The sequence below is a fragment of the Thermobia domestica genome, chromosome 5 (assembly GCF_964235325.1).
Source record: "Thermobia domestica chromosome 5, izTheDome1.hap1.1, whole genome shotgun sequence".
Classification (NCBI taxonomy): Eukaryota; Metazoa; Arthropoda; class Insecta; order Zygentoma; family Lepismatidae; genus Thermobia; species Thermobia domestica.
Window position 1 is genome coordinate 60,561,430 of NC_137458.1, and position 23,066 is coordinate 60,584,495.

Below are 23,066 nucleotides of genomic sequence, written 5' to 3' on the forward strand. Positions count from 1 at the left end.
CACCGAAAAGCTTGACTCCTAGCGTGTGTGTAGGCAGATTGGAACTCATGTATAAAACGGCTGTAATAACGAGGGCGGGAACTAAATCCAAGCGGTCAAAATGTAAGGAAAATTCTGACGAGGACAAAATCACAGGAGTATTTATTGGATGTACCAGTGCACACCCTATATGATTATTTTTTCCTTTCGATCCTCATATATTCTAAAATGTTATCTATATTTTTTTTAACTGAAATAACTTTTTCTTTCTTTTAAAATGCTGAAAACTCAATAAAACGTAAAAATGTTTTATAATAAAATAGCAGATTAGCTTTAATTACTTTCACACAGACTCATATGAAAAGTTCTGGGTATTCCTATTTATTATATCTTTAATACATTTGAAACACGTTTAGCATATTACAGTAAGACCATTCATTTTAATTACGAAAAGTAACTATGATGCTATTTGATCGTAAAAAAGTCGTTCTTGTGTGGTACACTGTAAAAAATGAGGTGTTGAAACAACACAAAATGACTACTACTTTAGCGTGTTACTTGTGTGTTAATTCAAAACCAAGACATCGCCTTCCGAACATATCAGAAATAACTCGTTACTACCTGAGAGAATTTGCATTGGTATTATCATTTAATATGAGCAATGCTTTGCGAAATATCTTTGGCACTTATGCCAAGTAACGAATAATGTTCTATGTTTTCTGTAATCGGTCACAATAATATTGTTCCATTCCATTCCATTCGGCGTCTGTAAGATGCCGTGTAGTTTGGCCCAAACTTAGGTTCAGATGGCCTGTTCGTCTACGATTGTCCAAAATAAAGTTGTATTAATAATATTGTTGTTAACCTGAGAATCGTCTGACAACAATTGCATAGGCAACTGTTCTGCCATCTTATGTTCATATATGCTAAGACACAAGAACAACAGATAAAGAAAACAGACGGAAGCACAGCTATCTCTATAACTGTTGTCAGATGATTCACAGGTTTACAACATTATTGTGACGGATTACAGAAAACATAGAATGTTATTAGTTACTTGCCATAAATGCGAAAAATGTTTCACAAAACTTTGCTCATACCAAACAATAAAAAACAATGCAAACACTTAACAGCTAGTCAGGAAGTATTTCTGATATGCTCTGAAGGCGATGTGGCTGGTGTTGAATTGACACAAAAGTAACACGCTAAAGTGGTAGTCATTTTGTGTTATTTCAACACCTCATTTTTTGATGTGTAGCATATAGCAGTCGTTTATATTGAGTAATGTATAAATATTTTTTAATTCTGAAATACTGATCAAGATTTTTTAAAAGCAAAGATCAAAGTGTGAAATATATACAGTACTTACTATAACAGTCTTACGTCTTTTATTGGGTTTTCAGCGTATTTTTAAAATGTTATTTCCGTCAAGTGAAGAATTTCAGATAACATTTTAGATGCATAACAGTTGAAGAAAAATAATCATTCCTTTATTAATCTGCGCCTATGATTCTATAGCTTGAATTTAGTCCGTTTTGTCTGAATTTTCCTTGGGGTTTGTCCTCTTGAATTTTGTCCTGCATTCCTAATAATCTGTTTGGTAATTCTAACAGAGACTGTAAAAAAAAAACTATTTCTTCAAGTTTCATTATAAATTTTAGACGTTATTCTTCTTGTTCTTCTCGGAAAAATGACAATATTCTTTATCAGCAGTGTTATTCACATCTACTTTGGTAAAGATGAATGTTTTTTTTTTTTTTTTTTTTTTTAATACCTGGGGACAAATGGAAAATTGATTGACTCAGTTGCAAGAAAGCCATTTGACATTGTAACTGAAACGAACATGAAATAAACTTAATTAGGTATAATAGCAAATTATTTCACATCAAGATTTTATTCACTTTTTCAATAGTTCATCTCCAACATACTGAGAGTCGCAGTACGTAAAATTTGCCACAGTTCACATCTTCAAGGCATGTTTGGCCTTATGTTAAGTAAACAATGCATGAGAATGCATAAGGCGACTATTAAGAAAGATGTTAATGTTCCACATCACAACTCCTTTTTCGTCATTACCTTATCAGCTTATTTGTCTTATATACATAATTCTATACTATATGCAATAGTATCATATGTACTTCTCTTTCTATATTTATAGTCAGTGTAAATAGGAGCAATATAAAATATCAATATCAATACTGAAATACTTACATGTTTTTTGTAGTTTCAATCAAATCAAAAGGTCAGATAATCGTAGATAAGGACCGTCTTACGCAACCTTTTGCATTGCTTGCTTAATATGTGGCCAAACTTGTCTTGAGGATGCGAACTGTGGCACCTTTCACGCACTACGAGCAGTGGCGGTTTTAGCGGGTAGGCCGGGTATGCATAGGCCTACCCAAAACTTTGAAAAGTATATAAACACTAAAAGATACAATAAAGAGTAAATATATTTTCCACTTCTTATATTAATGGTAAATAATTATTTAATAAACAGCATCAACCACTACTGTAAAAGTGATTTCCTATTGTCATTAATCAATCACATGCAGTAGCGTAGCCAGGATGTGTGTTTGGGGGGGGCAAGTTCTGTTACAGGTACATATATAAAATTACAAACAAAAAATATATAAACATAAAAATATATAAAAAATACAAACATCAAAGTACCAAAGTACATTGTCGGACCTCTTTGGGGGGGGCCTCCTGGCCCCCCTTCCCTACGCCACTGATCACATGTGCATATGTATCCATACGCGAGGGAACAGGCCTACCCAAAATTAAAAGTCTAAAACCACCTCTAACCGCGAGCCTTAGCATGTTGGAGGTGAACTACTGGAAAACTGAATAAAACTTTGTTATGAAATGACTTGATAGTAGATCGAAGTAACTTCGCGTTATCTTCGTTTCAGCTACAATGTGAAACGGCTTTCTTGCAACTGAATCAATCAATTTTCCATTTCTCTGCAGGTAGTTTTTTAATCACATTCATTTCTACTGAAGTAGATGTGAATAACACTGTTAATAGCATAACTGTATCTAGTCCTTTTTTCTAGAAGAACAAGTAGAATTACATCTAAAATTTATGATAAAACTTGAAGAAATAGTTATTCTTCTTACAGAGTCTGTTACAATTATTAAAGAAAAATACTCTTGAGGAAATCTCTTCCTGGACAGAATTCCTCGTCTCGAAAGATTAGGCAGAACGGGAATTCCCGTTCTGCCTAAACACAATTTAAAATATATTCTACAAAGTGCTTTAGGGCCTTTAGGCAGAACGGGAAGACAAAATTTAAAAAAAACTTACTATTTTGGTTCTTAAAAGATTTTGAATTCTGGTTTTTAAATGTCAATATAATAAAACAACTTACTTTCGACAAGATAAATTTTCAAGCAAAGCACGCAACGCAAGGTTGAATGGAAATCAACCTTTACACGGCTGTGATCGTCACAGCAACGTTTTATCAATCGAATGCCAACGATTTCATCTCGACTTCACATAAAGCATGAGAAAGTCGACGCTAATTCGGTCTGGCTGAGAAAGGAAATCCAACGCAATCGTTCATTGCATCAACGAATTTCAGTTTTAAAAACAATAATTAAAAAGACGATAATAGTATACGACCTTAATTCAAGATTGCACCCCCCCAAGATTTTTGAACACCCCCCTAAGTTCAAAATTCTGCATAAATCACATAAATCACATAAATCACTTCTAGCAACCGTTTCACAGCGAACCGCAATAAAGACTATACTCCTACTTCCAATAAGATGGAGACACATGCCACACATCGAACGAATCTCTAGCATTGGTGCATGAACTTGAACTATTTACAGAAGAGTGTACATTAAACAGAGTTTTGGCCAGCTCGTTCGTCTTCTTGTAATCTTTATCTCTGGGAATACTTAAATCAGAAGATATTCAAATAATCCCAATACTCTGACCGAACTATAGCAAAACATTACTCATACTTTCCGGAGCATCCCCGTGAAGAGCTACAAATGGTGTTAGCCAATATGCTGTTATGTGTCTCAACGTTAACGGGGGTCACTTTCGCCGTCTCTTGTAACATTCAGGTAAGTCAATGATAACATTTTCCTAATCTTTCGGCCACTATTCAGTATTACCAGTCAAGCTATTTTTAATAGCGGCCACCCTGTATACTACAGTTACCATAATGCACAACAAATTAATAATAGAATAAAATAATAAAGGATATTTATTTCACGATTAATGACGTAATTAACATGTTGCGATCAGTGGCATACGCAATAAGAGTTTTGGAATTCTAATGCCCCTTGAACAATATATTACGCAAAAATTAACAGTTATCATATTAAAAGTACATATACAAACACCTGAAATTATATGAACTTGGAAGAGCTTGAACACCCCCTGAGTACGCCACTAGTTGCGAGTATAAATAATTTTGATTTACAAAATAATTCTTATGGACCAAGGCTTTCCAGAACATGGGAGAGTATATTAACTAATTTTGGAACATACCGTATTCTTTTTAATTTTGGTTATTTACAGAATAAGCAAACCAAATGTAACTTTTGCGATTTTTATTTCAAAACTTCAAATCTTGTGAGTTGAGGAGTACAATAGGTAAGTCCTAGAACGTTCACCTTTGGTACAAAAGTCCCTAGTTCGACTCCGGGTCATGGAGCTTATGATAGCCAATACTGTGTGCGTGAATTTGACCGAGGTTTTATCTTATAATATTCATTCCTCATGAGGGAAGGGCGAGATGTCACTCAGAGATAATTGCACCAAATTAAGTGTAGGAGTAGGTAATGGGAATAGAAAAGAACGTGTGGAAGAATTCGTTTCGCAGGCGTTCGGAATCAGAAATAATGGGGCCTACAGTTCTAAAGAGATGTGGAGCTTACTATCAAAACGTCCCTTGTCCATCCAACAAAAATTTTGGCAAATCGAAAAAAACTAATAATTATTTTAAAAGGTTATTAAATATTGTAAGATTTGGTGTAGAAATTCTTTAAACTATTATTGCCTTATTTTATAAACAAATTCCATTATTCAAGACACAAGTAATGAATAATAAAGGTATTTAATTTGGACAAGAGACATTTTGAAACTAAAAAATGGACAAGGGACGTTTTGAAAGCAAATCTACCGGATAAGAGACAATTTGATACAAAATAATGAAAATCTGGAATTATTTTCTTCTTGATTACCACTCATATCTATGAAAATGAACTGCGATACTCCACAAACGTCTGAAAAATAACTTTTCTAAGTGCTTTCAAACTTCAAACACCAATTTTACTAAGAAATAAGTGGAACAATATGGCTGATATGACCTTAACAATCTAATCACCATAAAATATAAAGTTATCGCACAAATCTTTTGTCAATTATCTCGGTTGAGCCAAAGGTACCAACCAACTAGTTTGTGGACTTAAATATCCATTAAATGTTCTAGAAAGAAATAATTAATGCACTTTTGTGTCAAGTAATTGCTGAAGAAAACCCATGGACAAGAGACAGTTTGAAATAAAACAGCAAGAATCGTGTTCAAGTGAGAATGGACATAGGACGTTTTGCTTCGAAACTTTATTGCTGTAAGGTGTCCACCATTTTGCAATGGACAAGAGACGTTTTGAATAAAAGTGAATATTTCAAATCCAATTTTCTCTGCGTTTTGGGACGTTTTGACCAGAAATAAGAGTGCAAAGATGTAAATAATTATTCGATGATTCCGTGTATATTGATATCTCGATTTTCAAAAAAAGATAGACAAGAGACGTTTTGATAATAAGCTCCACGGCCTGTCAATCAGATATTAATGGAACGGAGCCTTTGCTCGCTGTTGCGACCAATGCAGAAGAAGTTAAATAAAGTAGAATGAAAACTGAAAAGATGAGCTGAACAGAAAATGCGCCAATGTTCGCCCTCAATCCCAACAGACGAATGCCGGGATACTAAATCATCAACTGCCCTTGCAATTATCCACCTTATCTCCATAAAGAGGAAAGAGGCAGTCTCATCTGTTTCAGACTGAACGTGTGTTGGTCTTTTTTTTTAGCATATTTATTTTGTTAATACAGTTCTGGGTACTACGTGTGCCTGTCATATTTTTTTAATGCTAACAACTGTTTCATTATGTCAAAAAAAAAAAAGGCAGTATATAACTCACTGTACGTTATATTAAGGTTAACTACGGTATTTTCTAATCTTGTTGAGACCAATGGAAGCTAACTTTCCGAAAATGGCATGTATGTAGACATTGAAGATATACTGTTTCATGTGTGCTAGTCAACAGAAGTGAAACGTTCATGTTCATTTTGTGTTCACACTATTAAAGTACAGTGTTTGTGAAACATGCGTGAGTCTTAAACGCAGTTGTTACGAAACTGTTTCTATCCAATACAGTTTGCTGCTTTCTAGTGGTGAGTAGACCACGTTCACATATTTCCTTTATCCTTTGCGCTAACATAGTTGTGTTAATCAACAGTCTCGTATTCAAATGTATTCAAACGGTTACTTTTGTTATGGCTGTCCGTAGTCGTTCCTATTTTAAACATCACTAATCCCGAAATAATTCGCCTCACACACAATACTTTAATTTTGGTGGACGCCACGTCGCACAGTGGTTCCGATCACAAATCTAGCGGGACAAAATTAAGAACAGCAAGGCATTGCAAGATATTGTCAGAAAACATCATTCATGAGCGACAACTATAGCATTCCCGTGATACATAAACCCGGATGTTGTTGGAATATCAGAAACGTGCTCTGGAGTGAACCAAAAATGCAAACCCTTTTATCTGTGAAATATATTGACAAATAATTGTATATCGACTACAGAACTTACGTAGTGGGTACTGATGTTTCCAGTATGTGCATAGAATGTTGAAAGTTGTTACAAACAAGTGAAAGTCTAAAACTGACTCTACGTCGAAAATAACAGACACACAAACAACCTGAAAACCGTATGAAAGACACAAACAAAAATTCCAAATGGAAATAGATTAGTTGTTGACTGTTAATTATCTTCATCAACAACAGCGCCAGCAGAAGTATTGGTATCTTCAATATCACATCCTGGATCTTGAAGTAATTGCAGTACCGCAGTAGGTATGCTGGTACGTCTCTTCACACGTTTCATTCGAAGAGTGCTGACAATCAGGTCCGAAGAAATCAAGAGTGTGCTTGTCACGTCCGTCATTGTATCAGATCTAGAAAATTTGCGCGTATGATGCTCCCTGAAATATTTATAGTCCTTATTTCGGGCTTCTTGCGCTTCTTCCGACATCATTCCAATAGGAAGTACGACTTCTGTTATGAACTGCACGCCATGAATAAGTATCTTATGCACGCTTTGTGGCATATAATACTACGGATACTTCTGGACGTATAAGTCTGCTGTGTCGGAACAGTTTTTTTCAAACGCAACAATTAAAACCCGGTTTTGGTACATCAACAAGAAGTCCCATTTCGTTGCAAAAGCGCTGTTGGATGCATCGTTTTCTGTCATCAACTTTCGATTTGTTTTCCTTTCGTATTTGCCACGATTGAATATCTAAGCGATATCCAATATGGAGAATGCACTCGAAACACTTAATCCATGAGTGAAGGCTGGATATACCCAGAGTCAATGCCAGTGGCGGCTCGTGCTACTTATACTTAGGAGGGCTGCATAAAATAAAACACTTACCTTATTTAAAAATTAATTCCATACGACGGTCCTTCCTTGTAGCAAACTTGTCGATAACTCTGTTATTAAAGTTAGGGATCTTTTCAACCATTTCCTTTTCTATTGATAACATGGCAAGTGCTGTTAACCGTTCTTCTTCCATTGTATTTCTCAGAAAAGTTTTCACTCTTTTAAGGGTAGAAAAGCATCGCTCCGGTTCACTAGTAGTAAGGGGCAATGTTATGAATATTTTCAAAAGTTTTAGCACTTCAGAAAAAGTGGAAGCAAGACTATTGTTTATAATATATTGGAGGAAATTCACAGCACCACTAAGTTTCCTTAACTCTTCTCTTGCATAAACTACACTAAGTTCTGTATGAAGTTTATCTTTATCAAACACAGGAAAGAGTTCTGTACATTTATTGAAGATTTCTTCGGGAAAGGAAGCACTAAACTCATCAAAATTAGATTCCTGCAGAAGTGAAGATATGGATAAGTGGTCTGTAAAATGGAAGCGCAGGTTCACTTCGTTTAAAATAACATCACACACTTCTTTGGCTGCGGCTGTTCTTGATTGTGCGTTTGAAACAATTCTCCTTTTGTTTTGACTTTGCGTTTCGGTATCAATTAGTCCTATTGATTCCCTGATTTTATTAATTTCAATAGTAAAGGCAGATAAATATTATTGAACTTTTGCTGCATCTATTTGACGACTTTGTAGTTGGTTATATAGAATATCAAGATGTGGCATAACTAAGGGAAAAAAATTTAGCCAGAAACAAAATTCTTCATTTTGGAGATAACCCAACAAGGCAGATGCTTCATTTATTGTTGCGGTGCTTGAGGTCTCGGATTCTGACAAAATTTGGAAGCATTCTTTCAGTTCTTCCTGCTTTTCATACACTACATTAACAGTCCTAGATTTAAAATTCCATCTAGTTGGTCCACCAGTGGGTATCCGCTTGGCAACACAGGAATCTAAAACAGCTGTTCTGTTATAAGAGCGAGAAAAAAAAGACGGGATAGCAGAAAGATTAGAAAAGAATATTTTGGCTTTAGTGTTTTGTCTGGTGGCTCTTTCCATCACAAGATTCAATTGATGAGCAAAACAGTGCACAAAATAAGCATTAGGGTATACCTCTCTCACTTTGGCCTGAACTCCATTTATAGCCCCACTCATTACAGCTGCGCCATCATAGCTTTGTCCAATAAGTTTACTTTCTTGTTTTAAGATTTGATTAATTTCAGAAAGTATGCATTCAGCAATGGAGTCGGCATTTTGGCCACTTGGATTAAAAAAGCCCCAGAATCTTTCCACAGGAACACCTTCTGCAGTACAGTACCTTAAGACAATAACAAGCTGAAACATATCTGCAATGTCAGTTGTTTCGTCAGCCATAAGAGAAACATATTCGGCAGCTTTAATTTCTTCTATTATATTTTCCCTGGTGACTTCTAGCATACATTGAAGTAACTCATTTTGAATACTTTTAGAAGTCCCTTTAAATGCTGATGTACTGTCAAGATGAGACTTCAATAAGGAATCTAGTTCAGATGTATATTTAATCAACCCCATGAACACGCCTTGATTTTTCGATCCTTCACGCTCATCATGCCCCCTTAACGCTAGTTCATGAAAACCACAAAATTTTACGCAGTTAACGATTTTTGAAAGAGTGTCCCTATTTTTTTGCACCTGACTATTATGACGTTCAATCGAGTCTTTATAGGCTTGACTTAAACAAGTCTGGACGTTCACAGAACCAAGTGTGGCTAGATTTAACATATTATTAACATGCTTCCTTGATATTTCATGTTTATGGCTTTTGTCATGAAGTCTCTTCAAATCCGATACCCCTTTTTCAACCCACGCGATGTTCGCTGCGTCATCGTCAATCCCGAACAAAAGACAAGGGAAACAGAAAAGTGCATTTCTTATTTCACACCCACATATCCACTCATATTTGTTATATATTTCAGTATTGAAACACCTAGTGTACTGTTTTTGACGACTTACAGCAGTTTGTGTTATGTTTAATACAGGAGTCGGTCTCCCATGTGCTTTAATTTCACACTTTTCTGCCAATGTTAAACTACCAAATCGAATAGATTTTAAATATTCTACTGAATTATTCATTTTCCTTATACAAACACAAGATGTGGAACCACAATAAAGCACGAAAAAATACACGCACGTCGTCACAGAACACCAATGCACTCACAAGAAGACAAGGACGAAACAGACCACCCTAAAAGAACTGCAGGAATTCTAATTGTATAGTTTCATAGTTGTTGTATAGTTGTATAGTTTCACTTGTCTTTTGGGAACACTGATACAGAAGACAAAATTCACAAGTAACACCAGATCATTCGCACGACGCAACGCAAATACTCACGGAACGGAACACCGCATTTTCAAAGAATTAATATAATCCACTATTGCACAGAATAAATCACTTGCCTACTAGAAACACCCCGCCAGTAGACAAACAACACAAGTATACTCAGCGTTGCTAATCAAAGAAAAGGAGATTATGCCACTCGCAGCTAAAAATCAGAAACTGAATATTTTATTTAGGATTAGCCAGGGGAGATTTCCCTAGAGTTGGCAAGTCTGAATATACGCGCGCATCGTCAAACAAAGCAGACGGATACAAATTGAGAAGAACGCGCTTGCGCAAACTGTCAAAACTCCGAAAGGACTGCAGGGAAAGCAGTCCACACGTTATCAGGAAAGACATGCTAGAAAGGGGAGGAAGTGGAATCACAACATCGTAAGAAAAGCCAGGAGATTGTACTGACAGTCCCAGGGAGTGAAGTGGAACAACAAATTTGCTAAAAGCAGGCGAAAAATTGAACAACAAAACGCGCGTTAAAATAGCATACATATAAAGATTGATTATTAGGTCTCGGATCGGAAATATGGAATTACTTTGGGGGGGCTGCAGTCCTGCAGCCTACCCCCACGGACCGCCGCTGGTCAATGCTGTCACATCTGGATGTTTTGTCCGAATAAGGGGCAGATTGTTCATCTGAGAAGGGGTTGCTCCACACACATGACAATTTTGGGTTGCTTTATTGGAAAGCACGCTACAAGTCTTTCCGTCTATCATCGTGAGAACGAGTTTGTGACTCACAAGAATTGCACGCCCGTCTACATGTACTACCGTGGGAGAGAGGGCAGTGATTTGTGTTTTGATGTTATCAATTTTTCTTTTTATTAAGTCCGGACCTTCCTTCTGCAGAGTCACTTTGATGGGCAGACAGAATTTTGTCGACGAAGGCAAAGGATTCTGCCATAATATTAGCTTCGTCTCTGGAGTGGAACTACTGCCAACAGCAGAAACTAGTCATCTGCAGTGGTACCAGGGATACAACAAATACATTGGAGTCATCAATATCCTGATGCGTAGCCGCACTGAATTGCTTATACTGACTTTGTCCAGAAGCATCATCACAGCCTCATTTTACTACCAGAGTAACACTTGAAAGTGTATCTAAACCTACACGTACTTGCTGAAACACCTCCTGTTGCACTCTAGGGGGCGCGGTGGCTCAGTGGCAGAGCGTTCACCTCCGGTGCTTGGGGTCCCTGGTTCGATCCCAGCTCGCGCCGTGTGGACTTTGTGGTAGACAAACACCGTGCTCGTGGGTTTTCTCGGGGTTCTCCCGTTTCCTCCTACTTTCTTCATTCCACCATTTTCACTCATCTCTCATTATCACCGTCTCCTTTAGCCTAACCGGCATAACATGGGACGTAAAACTTACTCATTTCATTTCATTTTTCCTGTTGCACTCACACTAAACGATGTACAGTGTGATCAAGCAGCGACTGTAATTGTACCTCTGCAGAGTAGTCGGTGATCGTAATATTCTCCTGATAGCAACGCTTTTTTGCCTCAAGAAGCATATGATAATTAGGGAAGATATCAGCGTTATGAGTGATACTTATTTGACGCATAGAGATGTACTGATCTTTTGTAAATTTTTTATCCACATAAAGCGCTAATGCGTCGTCACATGTCATTTTAATTGGTGCTTTGTTTGGTGGAGACCAATATGCCTTTTTCATTTTCGTGGCTCTCTCTGGGGAACAACTTGATATTTACTTCACTATTTGTGCAGTATCACGCCTACCTGTTGACCATAGACTCATTTCCGCGGCAAGAACAATCTCACCAACTGTGTGTGCTTCCACCAAAGGTTTCACTTTTCGTTTTCTACATTTGTCTGTACTCTCCTTGAATAATTTTCGGGGCCGACCTTGTATGTTTTGTTGTCCTTCCACACTTTCTGGTTCCACAAACGTCAACTGAACATTCAGCCACTTACTGTTTCGTCGCAGAAATTCTTTACGCACATAATGACACTTTACCCACTTTCCTTTTAGTTTCTTACAAAACTCAGCACTTTTCTTCAGCACTTGCACACGAATATGGCCCTCACACGTTTGCATACCATACTTAGTCAATATATACTCATACACACGGGCTAATCTCTTTGATGGGTCCTCTTCATTCTGCCACACATCGAACAACTCTCTCTTGAAATTCCATCCGCCATCACTAACTTATTAATATAAACCGAAGTTAGTTATAGTTGGTTACGAAACTCTTTTACTTTTTTTTTTTTTACCCAAAGGGTTCAAGTCCACACTGAATATCATTTCACGGTGGCCATTTACGGCCTTTGCTTTTGCCGGTCTGCAACTTTACTGCGATCGTCACCAATTTTCACTTATTATGTCTCTTGCGATAAATGCACATATACACTAAACAACCCAATGCACACATTCACAAACGTTTACCATACAACGAGAATGTACACAGTTTCATTTGGCAAAAACCCAATTCGATTCATGAGTATCTTACGTGTTCATGGATCTTGTTTAGCGAGCACCTGCTCAGCAATTATCATGCGCTCCGATTGAATGTGATAAACACATAACTTCTCAATGCTCTCACGCGCACCCACATGTTTGTTTCAGTAAATGCATTGTGGATCGCAGCAACACAACTCTGTAAGATTATATCAAGACAGTATTTCTGTGGTTTGGTTAATCATATATTTTCACTTTTTGTCCCGCTAGATTTGTGATCGGAACCACTGTGCGTCGTAGATATCAAACACTCATAGAAACGAAATCAGTTAGTATTGGTGGGTTCAAACCAGGCCCGTATCCAGGGGGTCTTGGGGGGCCGGGCCCCCCTAAATTTTTGCTGTCCCCCCTAAAATTTTCACGGTAGGCTTGCAAATAAACTATAATATGGTGATGAACTATAATATGGTTGGATCGCCCCCTCTAACTTCAGCCCCCCCTACATTTTTTGGCTGGCTACCGGCCTGGTTCAAACATTTCATACTTGCGTACTGACAGCATCTTATAGTGTAGAAATACAGCAACTTCATTTCTAACCTTTCCCTGGAAAACTTCTGGCAACGCCATGATTAATTTCTGTATATATTTAATTTGTTTTTTTAAAATATAATTTCATTACGCTAATTAGTGATGCACATCCAATTGGTAAGGGCAAGGGCAGGGCAGTTAATAGATTTTGTATCCTGGCATTCGCCTGTTGAGATTGAGGGCGGACATTGGCGCATTTTCTGTTCAGCTCATCTTTTCTGTTTTCATTCTACTTTATTTAACTTCTTCTGCATTTGTCGCAACAGCGAGCAAAGGTTCAGTCCCATCAATACCTGATCGACAGGGCACACTTATTCAAAAGTGTAGCCCCTATTATTTCTGATTCCGAACGCCTGCGAAACGGATTCTTCCACACGTTCTTTTCTATTCCCATTACCTACTCCTACACCAAATTAGGTGCAATTATCTCTGAGTGACATCTCTCCCTTCCCTCGTTAGTTATTCATCAAGACTCGCGTAGGAATTTATGATGCACTTCTTGTAGGCTACAAGGCATATCCGTAAAGGTTAATCTATAGACTTCTCCATCTCATGAAATACGAGGGAATTACGATGTAGAAATAAAGGGTAGCTCGATAGTTCTACCCATTAATATATCTTATGCATCGAGTGTATCTGTGTGCTGTTGTGTATTTATAATATTATGTAACTCCATGTTCTGAGACATTTTCTGAACATAGCACGGTTCCCCATCCATGTATTATTGTTATTTTACAACATTTTTTTAATACTGAAACCCTATGAAACTGGACTCAGAGAGGAGATTTGATTTCAACAAGATGGAGCTCCTTCACATTATATTCTCTATGTGCGCCATTATTTTAATGACACTTTTCTTAACAGGTATATAGGTTGAGGTTCTGAAACATCAACCACGTCTATGAAATGGCTCGCAAGAAGTCCGGACTTGTCAACGTGATAATACGTTCTTTGGGAACATATCAAGAACAATACGTCAAAATAACGATGACTTAACCTCCTGGAACCCAGCGTACTGCATACAATACAAAAACATCATTTTATATAAATCGATACCACAACTCATTCGTTTCGTGGAATTTGGTAATTTTTGTTGCAGCACGCCACGAGATACCGTTTTGTATCTGGCAGCTGTTGTTTGTGTAAATGACGTACTTCCTGCTTTTTCCCGCTTGTATGAAATGTGACGTCGCAATGGATAGGAACGAAACAACAACTTCATCAGGTAAATTACAAATTATTATTTCACAATTTTTCCAAATCTCTTCATTTTATGTGTATAAACTCTTAAAAGTATATAGTTTATTGTTAGAGAATTTATTGTGCTATTGTTGTTTTCAGATTTTAGTTATTGTTTGCCAAATTACAATGTACTACCTGCAATACGTTAGGACTTCGAACACTTGTACTCCCTGCATGTATGTGTTACCTGCATTACTTTGGGACTTCTCGCATTTGTATTGTATGCATGTTTGTATTGTCTGCATTACTTTGGGACTTCTCCACGTAGTATTGCATGCTAATTTTAATGCTAGAAGTACTTTGATAATTGTAGTTTAGGAAATAAGTTTTCGATTATACTTATTTGTTTTTAAAAATCTCATTTATATAAAGAAATATCATTCTCCTGGATTCATACTACATGTTTCTTTTTTGTTCTTGAAATATTCACTACACATTCATTGATTTCATATCATTGTTGAACTTATACTCTATGTTCTGTTTTACAGGGCGTCCTCGCCGCTGCACACGACGGCCTCTTTCTGCTGACGAAATACCCAGTGCGCTTTACGATGAATTAGACGACTCAGATATTGGCTTAAGCAGCGGAAGCGACGACGAATACGATCCAAATTTAGATGCCTCTTCTGACGAATCACGATTTTCTGACACAGACGAACGTTCAGAGGAAATATCTGTCTTTTCGGTTCCGGTAGCATCGAAATGGAGTGCCAACACAAGGTAATAAATAATCTTTTGGTTGTACTTTCTAGGGGAAAATATAGCCTAGCTCTAGACATTCTTGAAAAAAAAACCTAATATTTCCGATAAGATATCTTAAAATCGGAGACTCCACAGTTTCACAGGAATATCTGCAATAATTTTACCAGAGTACTTGGTTGATTTTCTTAAACGCATTTCAGCCAAGTGTTGCGCAGAAGCTGAGATTGCGGAAGGGTTTTCATTTTTATGAACATACTTTCTACGAATAGTATCTCCTGTAGTGTTTGCTATAACTAAAGGATATAGTGTTTAATAATTCATCAAACTGATTTACGAGTGATCCAAAAGAAACAGTAAACATTTTTTTAAAATTATTGTTTGGGTATAATTTAGTACACATTCAGTAACAACTTCAAACGGCTAAAAGAACATTTCAAAAATGTTGGATAAACTGTTCCAAATTTCTGAAATCCTGCCTGAAATACCCGTGCTGGTAAAGAACATGTTGACTTATGAGTATATATTTGCTAAACCATCTCAGTTTTTAATTACGTTATGTATAGTAACTCATTTAACCGATATTTTTTCTATTTATTTTCAGTTTACGCCAAACCTTCCACAGAGCCCAACGTATCCATCATCGGAGATTGACAATATATGTGATTTGAAAGACACTTCAAAATGTATGAGGAATACTTTCCAGATTCATTGTATGAAACCATTGCTTTCTGTACAAACCAGAGATGCGTTTTGGATTATGAAAAGTCCCCAAATTTTACGAAGGAAGAAATAAAAGTATTCTTTGGAATCAACAAGGTGATGAGTTGTCTAAAAGTAAGTACTAATCATTAATTTTCATTTCTTTTTCCTAAAGTTATTAGTTCAATTAGTAAAAATGAAAGAGGTTTGCCTTTTTAACTATTTCAAAATATCTTATTTTTTCAGCTTCCTCGCATTCGAATGTACTGGCAGAAAGACACTAGAATTCCATTGGTAGCTAATGCAATGTCCAGAGACAGATTCTTCTCCACTCGAAGCAATTTAAAAGTTGTTATTGATAATGACATTCCGGAAGCTGTGAAAGAGAAAAACAGACTGTGGAAGATTGACCCAATTATGGTTTGTATTCGAGAGGCCTGCGTAAAGTAAAGAAAAACTACAGACCTTTCAATTGATGAGCAAATAATTTGCTTTAATGGAAGAGTAGGATTTCGTCAGTATGTTCCCGGAAAACCTAACCCTGTTGGTATAAAAGTGTTTATTTTAGCTTGTCCTTCTGGAAAGGTAATTGATTTTGTGTGTTACCAGGGGAAGAATACATTTGACAGCGATATTCAGAAGAGTTTTGGATTAGGTGGGGCTGCTGTCATGGCTTTGATAAAATCATTAAACCCAGGTCATAGATTATATTTTGACAGATATTTTTCTAGTATACCGTTGATAAAACATCTTACAGACACAGAATTTGTGGGAACAGGCACAATAATGGTTTCACGTGTTCCTCCGGAGGCAAAGACTATCTTACCCTCCGACGAAACATTGAAAGCTAAAGGGTAAGGTTCATTTGGAACTGCAGTTGATCCTGGTAGCAATATGTGCATAACCAAGTGGTATGATAACAGAAGCGTACTTCTAGTTTCATCGGAATTCGGACCCGACCCTCTTCAAACCTGTGAACGTTGGTCAAGATCAGAGAAAAAGCACGTAGAGGTGCCAATGCCAAATGTTGTTCGTAAATACAATATTAACATGGGAGGAGTTGATCTAGGTGACAGAATGATCAGCTTTTTCCCTTCCAAGGCTCGTACTAAAAAATGGACGATCAGAACAATACTTCACATGGTGGACTTAATATGCTCTAATGTTTGGATCCAATATAAGGAAACTGCACAAGCGTTAAACCTTCAAGCAAAGAATGTCCAGTTGTTGGATGTGAAATTATACTTGGGCAGAAAGCTAATCCGTTGCTCTGAAGACAAAGAGATACTGGACGACAGCAGCCATGAAGAAGAGACCCCAGCGAAAATGATAAAAAACACTTCCTCTCCAAGCCCAGAGATCATAAGAAGAAACGTGCTGCATATACCCGAAGCTGTCAAATTCGAAAGAGGTAAAGCTATTCCACGATGTAGAATACGATTCCGATGCACAACCTGCAGTGTCTTCTTATGTATTTCACCAGACAGAGATTGTTTCGGGAAGTACCAACGTCATTGAAAAGTTCTTAGCTGAAGAACAATATGTCCAGGAATAGTCATCAGTGTTAAGTAAACGAATTCATCAATTTTAGGAGTATAGTGTGTGTATATCAAACTTTACAATTTCTGTATAAAATATTTGTACAACTTTTATTTGAAACATTGTTCCGTTTAAAATTTTAATAATAGAAACGTTATAAAAAAGACTGGCTTTTTTACAAAATCTTAAAATGCATTGTAATCTATTTTTTGAAATCAAAAATACGGGGAAATATAGATTTAAAAAAATAAACAGGTATTTTTATTATTAAATATAGTATTTGTATTGCATGCAATACATGTAACTATAAGCTCAATGTACTGCATGCAGTACGTCCCACCTTTGTGTTTTGCCGACGACGGAGGGGAAAAATGGCGACTGATTATTGTTTTGAGGCACTAATGAATGAAAGGTGATATGAGTTGCACATTTTTCCCACTACCATAACTGCTTGGGTCTCAGGAGGTTAAGGGCAGTTGTTACCATTTCCAACAATAATCCCTACTATGTTATGTGAAAAGTCCCACATGACATGGTATCATATTAAACTATGTGGCTGGAAGGAAGGAAAGCACTCAGATACACTGGATACATACGGCATATGAAATGAAATTAAATATGTCCCAGTTATGCCATGTAGGCTAAAGCAGACAGTGATAAGAATCAATGAAATCGTGGAATGAAAAAAGTGGGAGGAAATGGGAGAACCCTGAGAAAACCCAAGTACATGATGTTTGTCCACCACAAAGCCCACTTGGCGCGAGCTGGGATTGAACCAGGGAACCCACATACTACATATGAAGACTCTTGAGCTTCCGTGGCCCCCACACATAGTTTATGATTGTGTAGAGATTTAGGTTCCATCCTGTACAGTACGGGTTGTATAAAAGGTGCTGATACGATAAAAGAAATGGTTGGAAAACATGGTTACATGCAAGGGCGCCCATCAGGGAGGGCAAGGTGGGGCGCTCCCCCCCTTTAGAGGAAACTGTGCTTCGGAAGATCGAAAACCCAATAGATATTTTAGAACAGTTACCGCAAAATTTGAGACTACATTTGAAATGTAGCTTATACTTGCCCCCCCCTTGGAAACCACAACATGGGCGCCCTTGGTTACATGCATCCTTAATGGCTGCCTAGAAATAACTTCAGTGGTAAAGTTTTACCTCTAGTGCATGGGGTCCCTAGCTCGATCTCAGGTCGTACCAACTGGAGTTTGTAGTGGAAAAGCATCATGTGTGTCTATTTTGCTCGGGATTCTTCCATTTCTTCCCACTTTCGTCATTTCATTATTTTTTCATTACCATTATCATCGTTTTCTTAATCTCGGAGCCAATATATATATATATATATATATATATATATATATATATATATATATATATATAAAGAGAAAGAGAGTCATTCACAACTGCAGCATTCAAGAAGCACGGTGTGTTAAGGTAGTAGGAGACGCTCACCTTTGGTGCGAGGGGTCCCTGGTATTTTGACGGCAAGGGCTACAACGTATTAAAATGTCATTCACTTCTATGAAACTTTGCAGATACCATGGCGTAAAAACTAACACCTATTTACATGAAATAGGCATAGACGGAGCTATGGGAGGCATTGCCCCCAACTTTTTGACAAAAAATAAAAATGCCACCTATAAATCTTTCAATTTTCATTTGTTTACCGTGCCACCAGCAGACAAAAGCCCTGCCCCCACCCCAGGAGACAATTCTTAACTCCGCCTATGGAAATCGGGCATGTTTTTGGATTTAGAGGGCCATATTTTTTTGAATTAAGATTTATTATTTTCATGGTATATTTTCTGTACTTTTTGTTGGTTCAGGTTAGTTTTAGGTTAGATTAGATTAGTTTACTTTCGGTTAGGTTAGGTTAACTTTGTATTGGCTTCCCAGTTCCAAAACTATCCCACGAAATAGTCTAAATTATTATGAATGCGTGTTGTTAAGAAAGATAGCAAAATTTAACTTACGATGTATCGTCTTGCTCTTCTTTCGATACGTAATATAGATTTTCCAGAGAAGCATGAAAGGTTTTTCCATGTAATCTATTGTCCAAAAATCTTCCACGTAAGAAAGGTAAAGTGTTTGTATCACTTTTTGCTTTTTTTAAATACGCTCTGGGTGAGGTAAGTACAAGTTGGCGATATACTGCACGTTGTTGATTACCCTTATCGGGAAATGGATATTTTATAGGTGTAACTCTTCCAAAGGCAGCATCCCCACATCCAAGCGATGTCAAAGATGGAACAATTTCGTACTCCAAGCACTGGCTAGACATCTTAAAGCTGGAAATATTATATATACTTTTTCATAGTAAGGTAAGTCATTGGATAAATGACGTTGTAATATAAACTTCGTTACCTAGCCAACCGTAAGTAATCTGTGCAAAAGTGCTTGTACAATTCAAGTTCTTCAAATAGAATGATTTCATGAAGAAAATATTTTCTTAACGTAAAATATTGTATATTTTTTTCTTTCTAGAAAAATTCTCGTCAAAATATTTCTACAAGACGTTTCAACTCCATTACATGAACGTTAGCCATACCACAAATCACATAGCCATACGTAATCGTAGTTTGTTACTATGAGAATCTTCTTCTTCCTTTCATAGTTTGGAATTTTCATAATTCCATCCGCCCACTATTGCAACATTTATTACCTTCAAAATACCACGGCATGATTTCTTCACAAGAATCTTCATTTAGAGCTGTTCATGCACTCTTAATTTCTGGAAACATAGATAATTGGAATACCTTACTCCTTTTCATTGGCTTAGTAAGATATTGCGCTGATTGGAGGGGTCCTTACTTCTGGCTATACTGTAGTTTCAGCTAGTGGCCCAACAGTATTCTGAGGAGAGGGAAGTGTTCTGGGACGTGGTGGCACTCCTCTAATCACACCTATGCCCTTTTTGAGAAAAGTAAAAAATAATTTTTTGTTATTTTGTGAGTTACGTGTAGAAAGAAGCAACATTGCGCACTGACTCTAATGGTTATTCAGTGAACGGAAAATGGTAATTTTAAAGTTGGCGTAGGTTAAGATCAAAGGCACCAGAATTTGGAAACTTTACGAACATCTAAAGGCGCATTTATAAGCAACAAATATGCTGCATTATGCAAAAGTGAAGCTAAAAATTAAATATTAAGGAGAAAATGAAATGTGATCTTACTTGATATCCCCCAGAATAATAGGCAGTACCTAACAAAGGCGCCAATCCTGGGAGCCGAGAGGACCGGGTTCTCTTAGGTGGGGTGCTTAAGATGGTACGTCGATGATGTTTCATCTCTTTGTATAACACATTGTCATTCGTATGCTTAGACTATAATAATCATAGTTACATGTAACTAACTTAAAGTTGAATTGATCGAATTGCTTACATCATTGTATTAAAGCATAAATTTCATTGAAAGAGGCTTGTGTCGATTCCTCTGTTCCATACATGAAGATAATTTAATCAAAGACAAATGTAAGACAAATATTCGCCAGTGTACCTTTCAATTGGAATGAGGTTTTGGATTTTTGAAGCGAAAATGCAGAATACCAATTAAGTGTTTAGTGGTAACACCCATTAGCAACATATTGAATGCTATAGCCAGTTTCTTGTGACAAACGATGGAGAGATTTCTTAAGTGACCTAAGGAGTCGATAACTGACATCTTCCACAACACTCACCTCGGGGTCCGATGCTATCCTGTCTCACTCAGAAGTGATCCTGTTTCTTCCAATTTATTCACTAGTGACCATGTTATGTTCCTGCTGGGGCAGAACGTGAGCAAATTTGTTTCTAAATGCCCTTTGCATACCAACAACAGATTCCGTTCTCCAAAAACTTTTAACGATAAACTCATGTTGCTCCAAAGAGTACACTATTCTCACTGCGTCCTGATCATACTCACACAGTAGCACAAAACTGTGCAGCACAATTCCCAATACAACGGCCCCAGTCGTTCTTTCAGAAAAAGTGTTCCGGAGGGACACATGTAGTATTCCGGGGGTCATTACTGTCCAATTTGTTCATTATTATATTATAGACGTATTATTTTATTATTTTCGTCTCGCCCTGGGGGTACTCTGAGAGCTTCGGGGGCAGTGCCCCCAAGAAACATGTCTGGAAGAAACACTGAGCGGCCCAGTTTTCTGCTTTTTATTGACCTTGGCGAGGTTGCCATCTAATGAAGAAAACTCAAATCTCCACACCGCAACGCATCTCATTCCAATTGTAACGTACACCAGGGTTGCCCATAAGGGGGGCTATGACGCAAACTGCGTCATTGAAATATTTAGGGGGTGTAAAATCTATATAAATATGGTTGAGGGAGTGTAAAAATTAATCAAAATGATTTTATTTCATGGACGAACACCTACGGATACACAATTGAGGGGGGTGCGTCATGGACATGAGGGGTGGCACCACTACCGAATATTTGATGTTTTTCCTGAAGTCTGGTTGATATTACCCCGGATGAATTTAAACCAGTAAACATACTTCCATAAATTCCCCATCTTTCCTTGGTCAATTCCCACAAATCGCATGAAAACCGGACTTGAGTTAGAAATTCTAGACCCAAATGAAATCCGTGAGTTTTAAAAAATCACCCTGTATAAGAAAGACATTTGTGGAAGTGCATTACTAAATATTTAGTATGACCATAGTTATTGAGATATAAATTGTAGTGCAAAGTAACCCCATAGGTGGTGATATTTTGCACAACATATAAAAAAAAAAGTATGTTCAACATAAGAACATAATGTTTCTGCGCAATGTTTTCCCTTCAGTATTTATACATTTCACTTCCTACTCAAAACTGCATGCAGTCTACAAATATTGATATTGGAATGATGGTACCAAAAATGCCAACTCAGGAACAGAAAAAATCCCCGTGAACTGATTTGCCTTGGTTGCTCTTTATAGCCAAGAATATAACGTAGTCAATGGAATATTTACGGGGTTTGGAACTGTCAGGCTGAAGCCCGCCTAAATTGCATATTTTTTTTTTTTTAAATGTCATTTTATTTCTAGTCATTTCTATGTGTATAAGCTTTAAGCCCCCCAAAAGTCTAGTGATTTCTTTTTTTTTTTTTTAAACTAAGCTTTTCTGAGTGAAGCTCCTCTCAAACTAATTTTCTGGATCCGCCCCTGTTCGTAATTTATTTTCCAAGAAATCCATTCTGGCATTAGTAATTTTCTATCTAAGAGGTTACTATGGACAGTCTGAAACTGCCTTCTCCCAGTTTTATCTGTTTTTATAACTTTAAAACGTTTCACAAATCAATTTCAACTATTGTTTCAAAGTCCCATTATACACAGTAGTATTCTACGAAACTGACCTAACTTTGACTGAAATTCTTGTAGGTGATAACTTTCAAATTTTGTCGGCCTTTACAGTAACTGATTTCCATATCTCTATAACAATAAACCTTCCCGGTAATTAGAACTGAAGTTAACCGCCAATATTATAGCTAAAATACAGTTAGTTGTTCTATCTTATGGTGGAAGTTGAAATTTTCTCTTTACAGTTCATGGTTTTACCGGCAACTCTTTCCATATTTTGTGCAAAGTAATCCCGTCTTACGATAAGTTTAAATATAAACAAACAAAACTTCTCTTAGATAAATATTCATAGGCAAAATCTTCCTGCGATACCTTCGTAAAGCAATCTGTATGCAAGAAAATTATGTGAACAAGAAGTAAGGGCGCCCACAGGATATTTTCCAAGGGGGGAAAGACTCTCTCTCTCTCTCTCTCTCTATGTATATATATACTACTCTCTCACAATCACCTTAAGAGACGTGTGCACATAATCCTTTCTGTCAAACTGATCA

At 37.0% G+C, this 23,066-nt stretch overlaps 1 protein-coding gene across 1 annotated transcript in view; it reads right to left on the reverse strand.

Moving 5' to 3' along the window:
• Positions 1-19,824, reverse strand: part of LOC145685930 (uncharacterized) — a 113,140-nt gene extending 93,316 nt beyond the window's left edge. Inside the window, exon 1 of the mRNA XM_081758706.1 lies at positions 19,214-19,824. Coding sequence (XP_081614832.1) covers positions 19,214-19,521 — 308 coding nt within the window. The 5' untranslated portion in view covers positions 19,522-19,824. The remainder of the gene's footprint in view (positions 1-19,213) is intronic.
• Between the last annotated feature and the right edge of the window lie 3,242 nt (positions 19,825-23,066).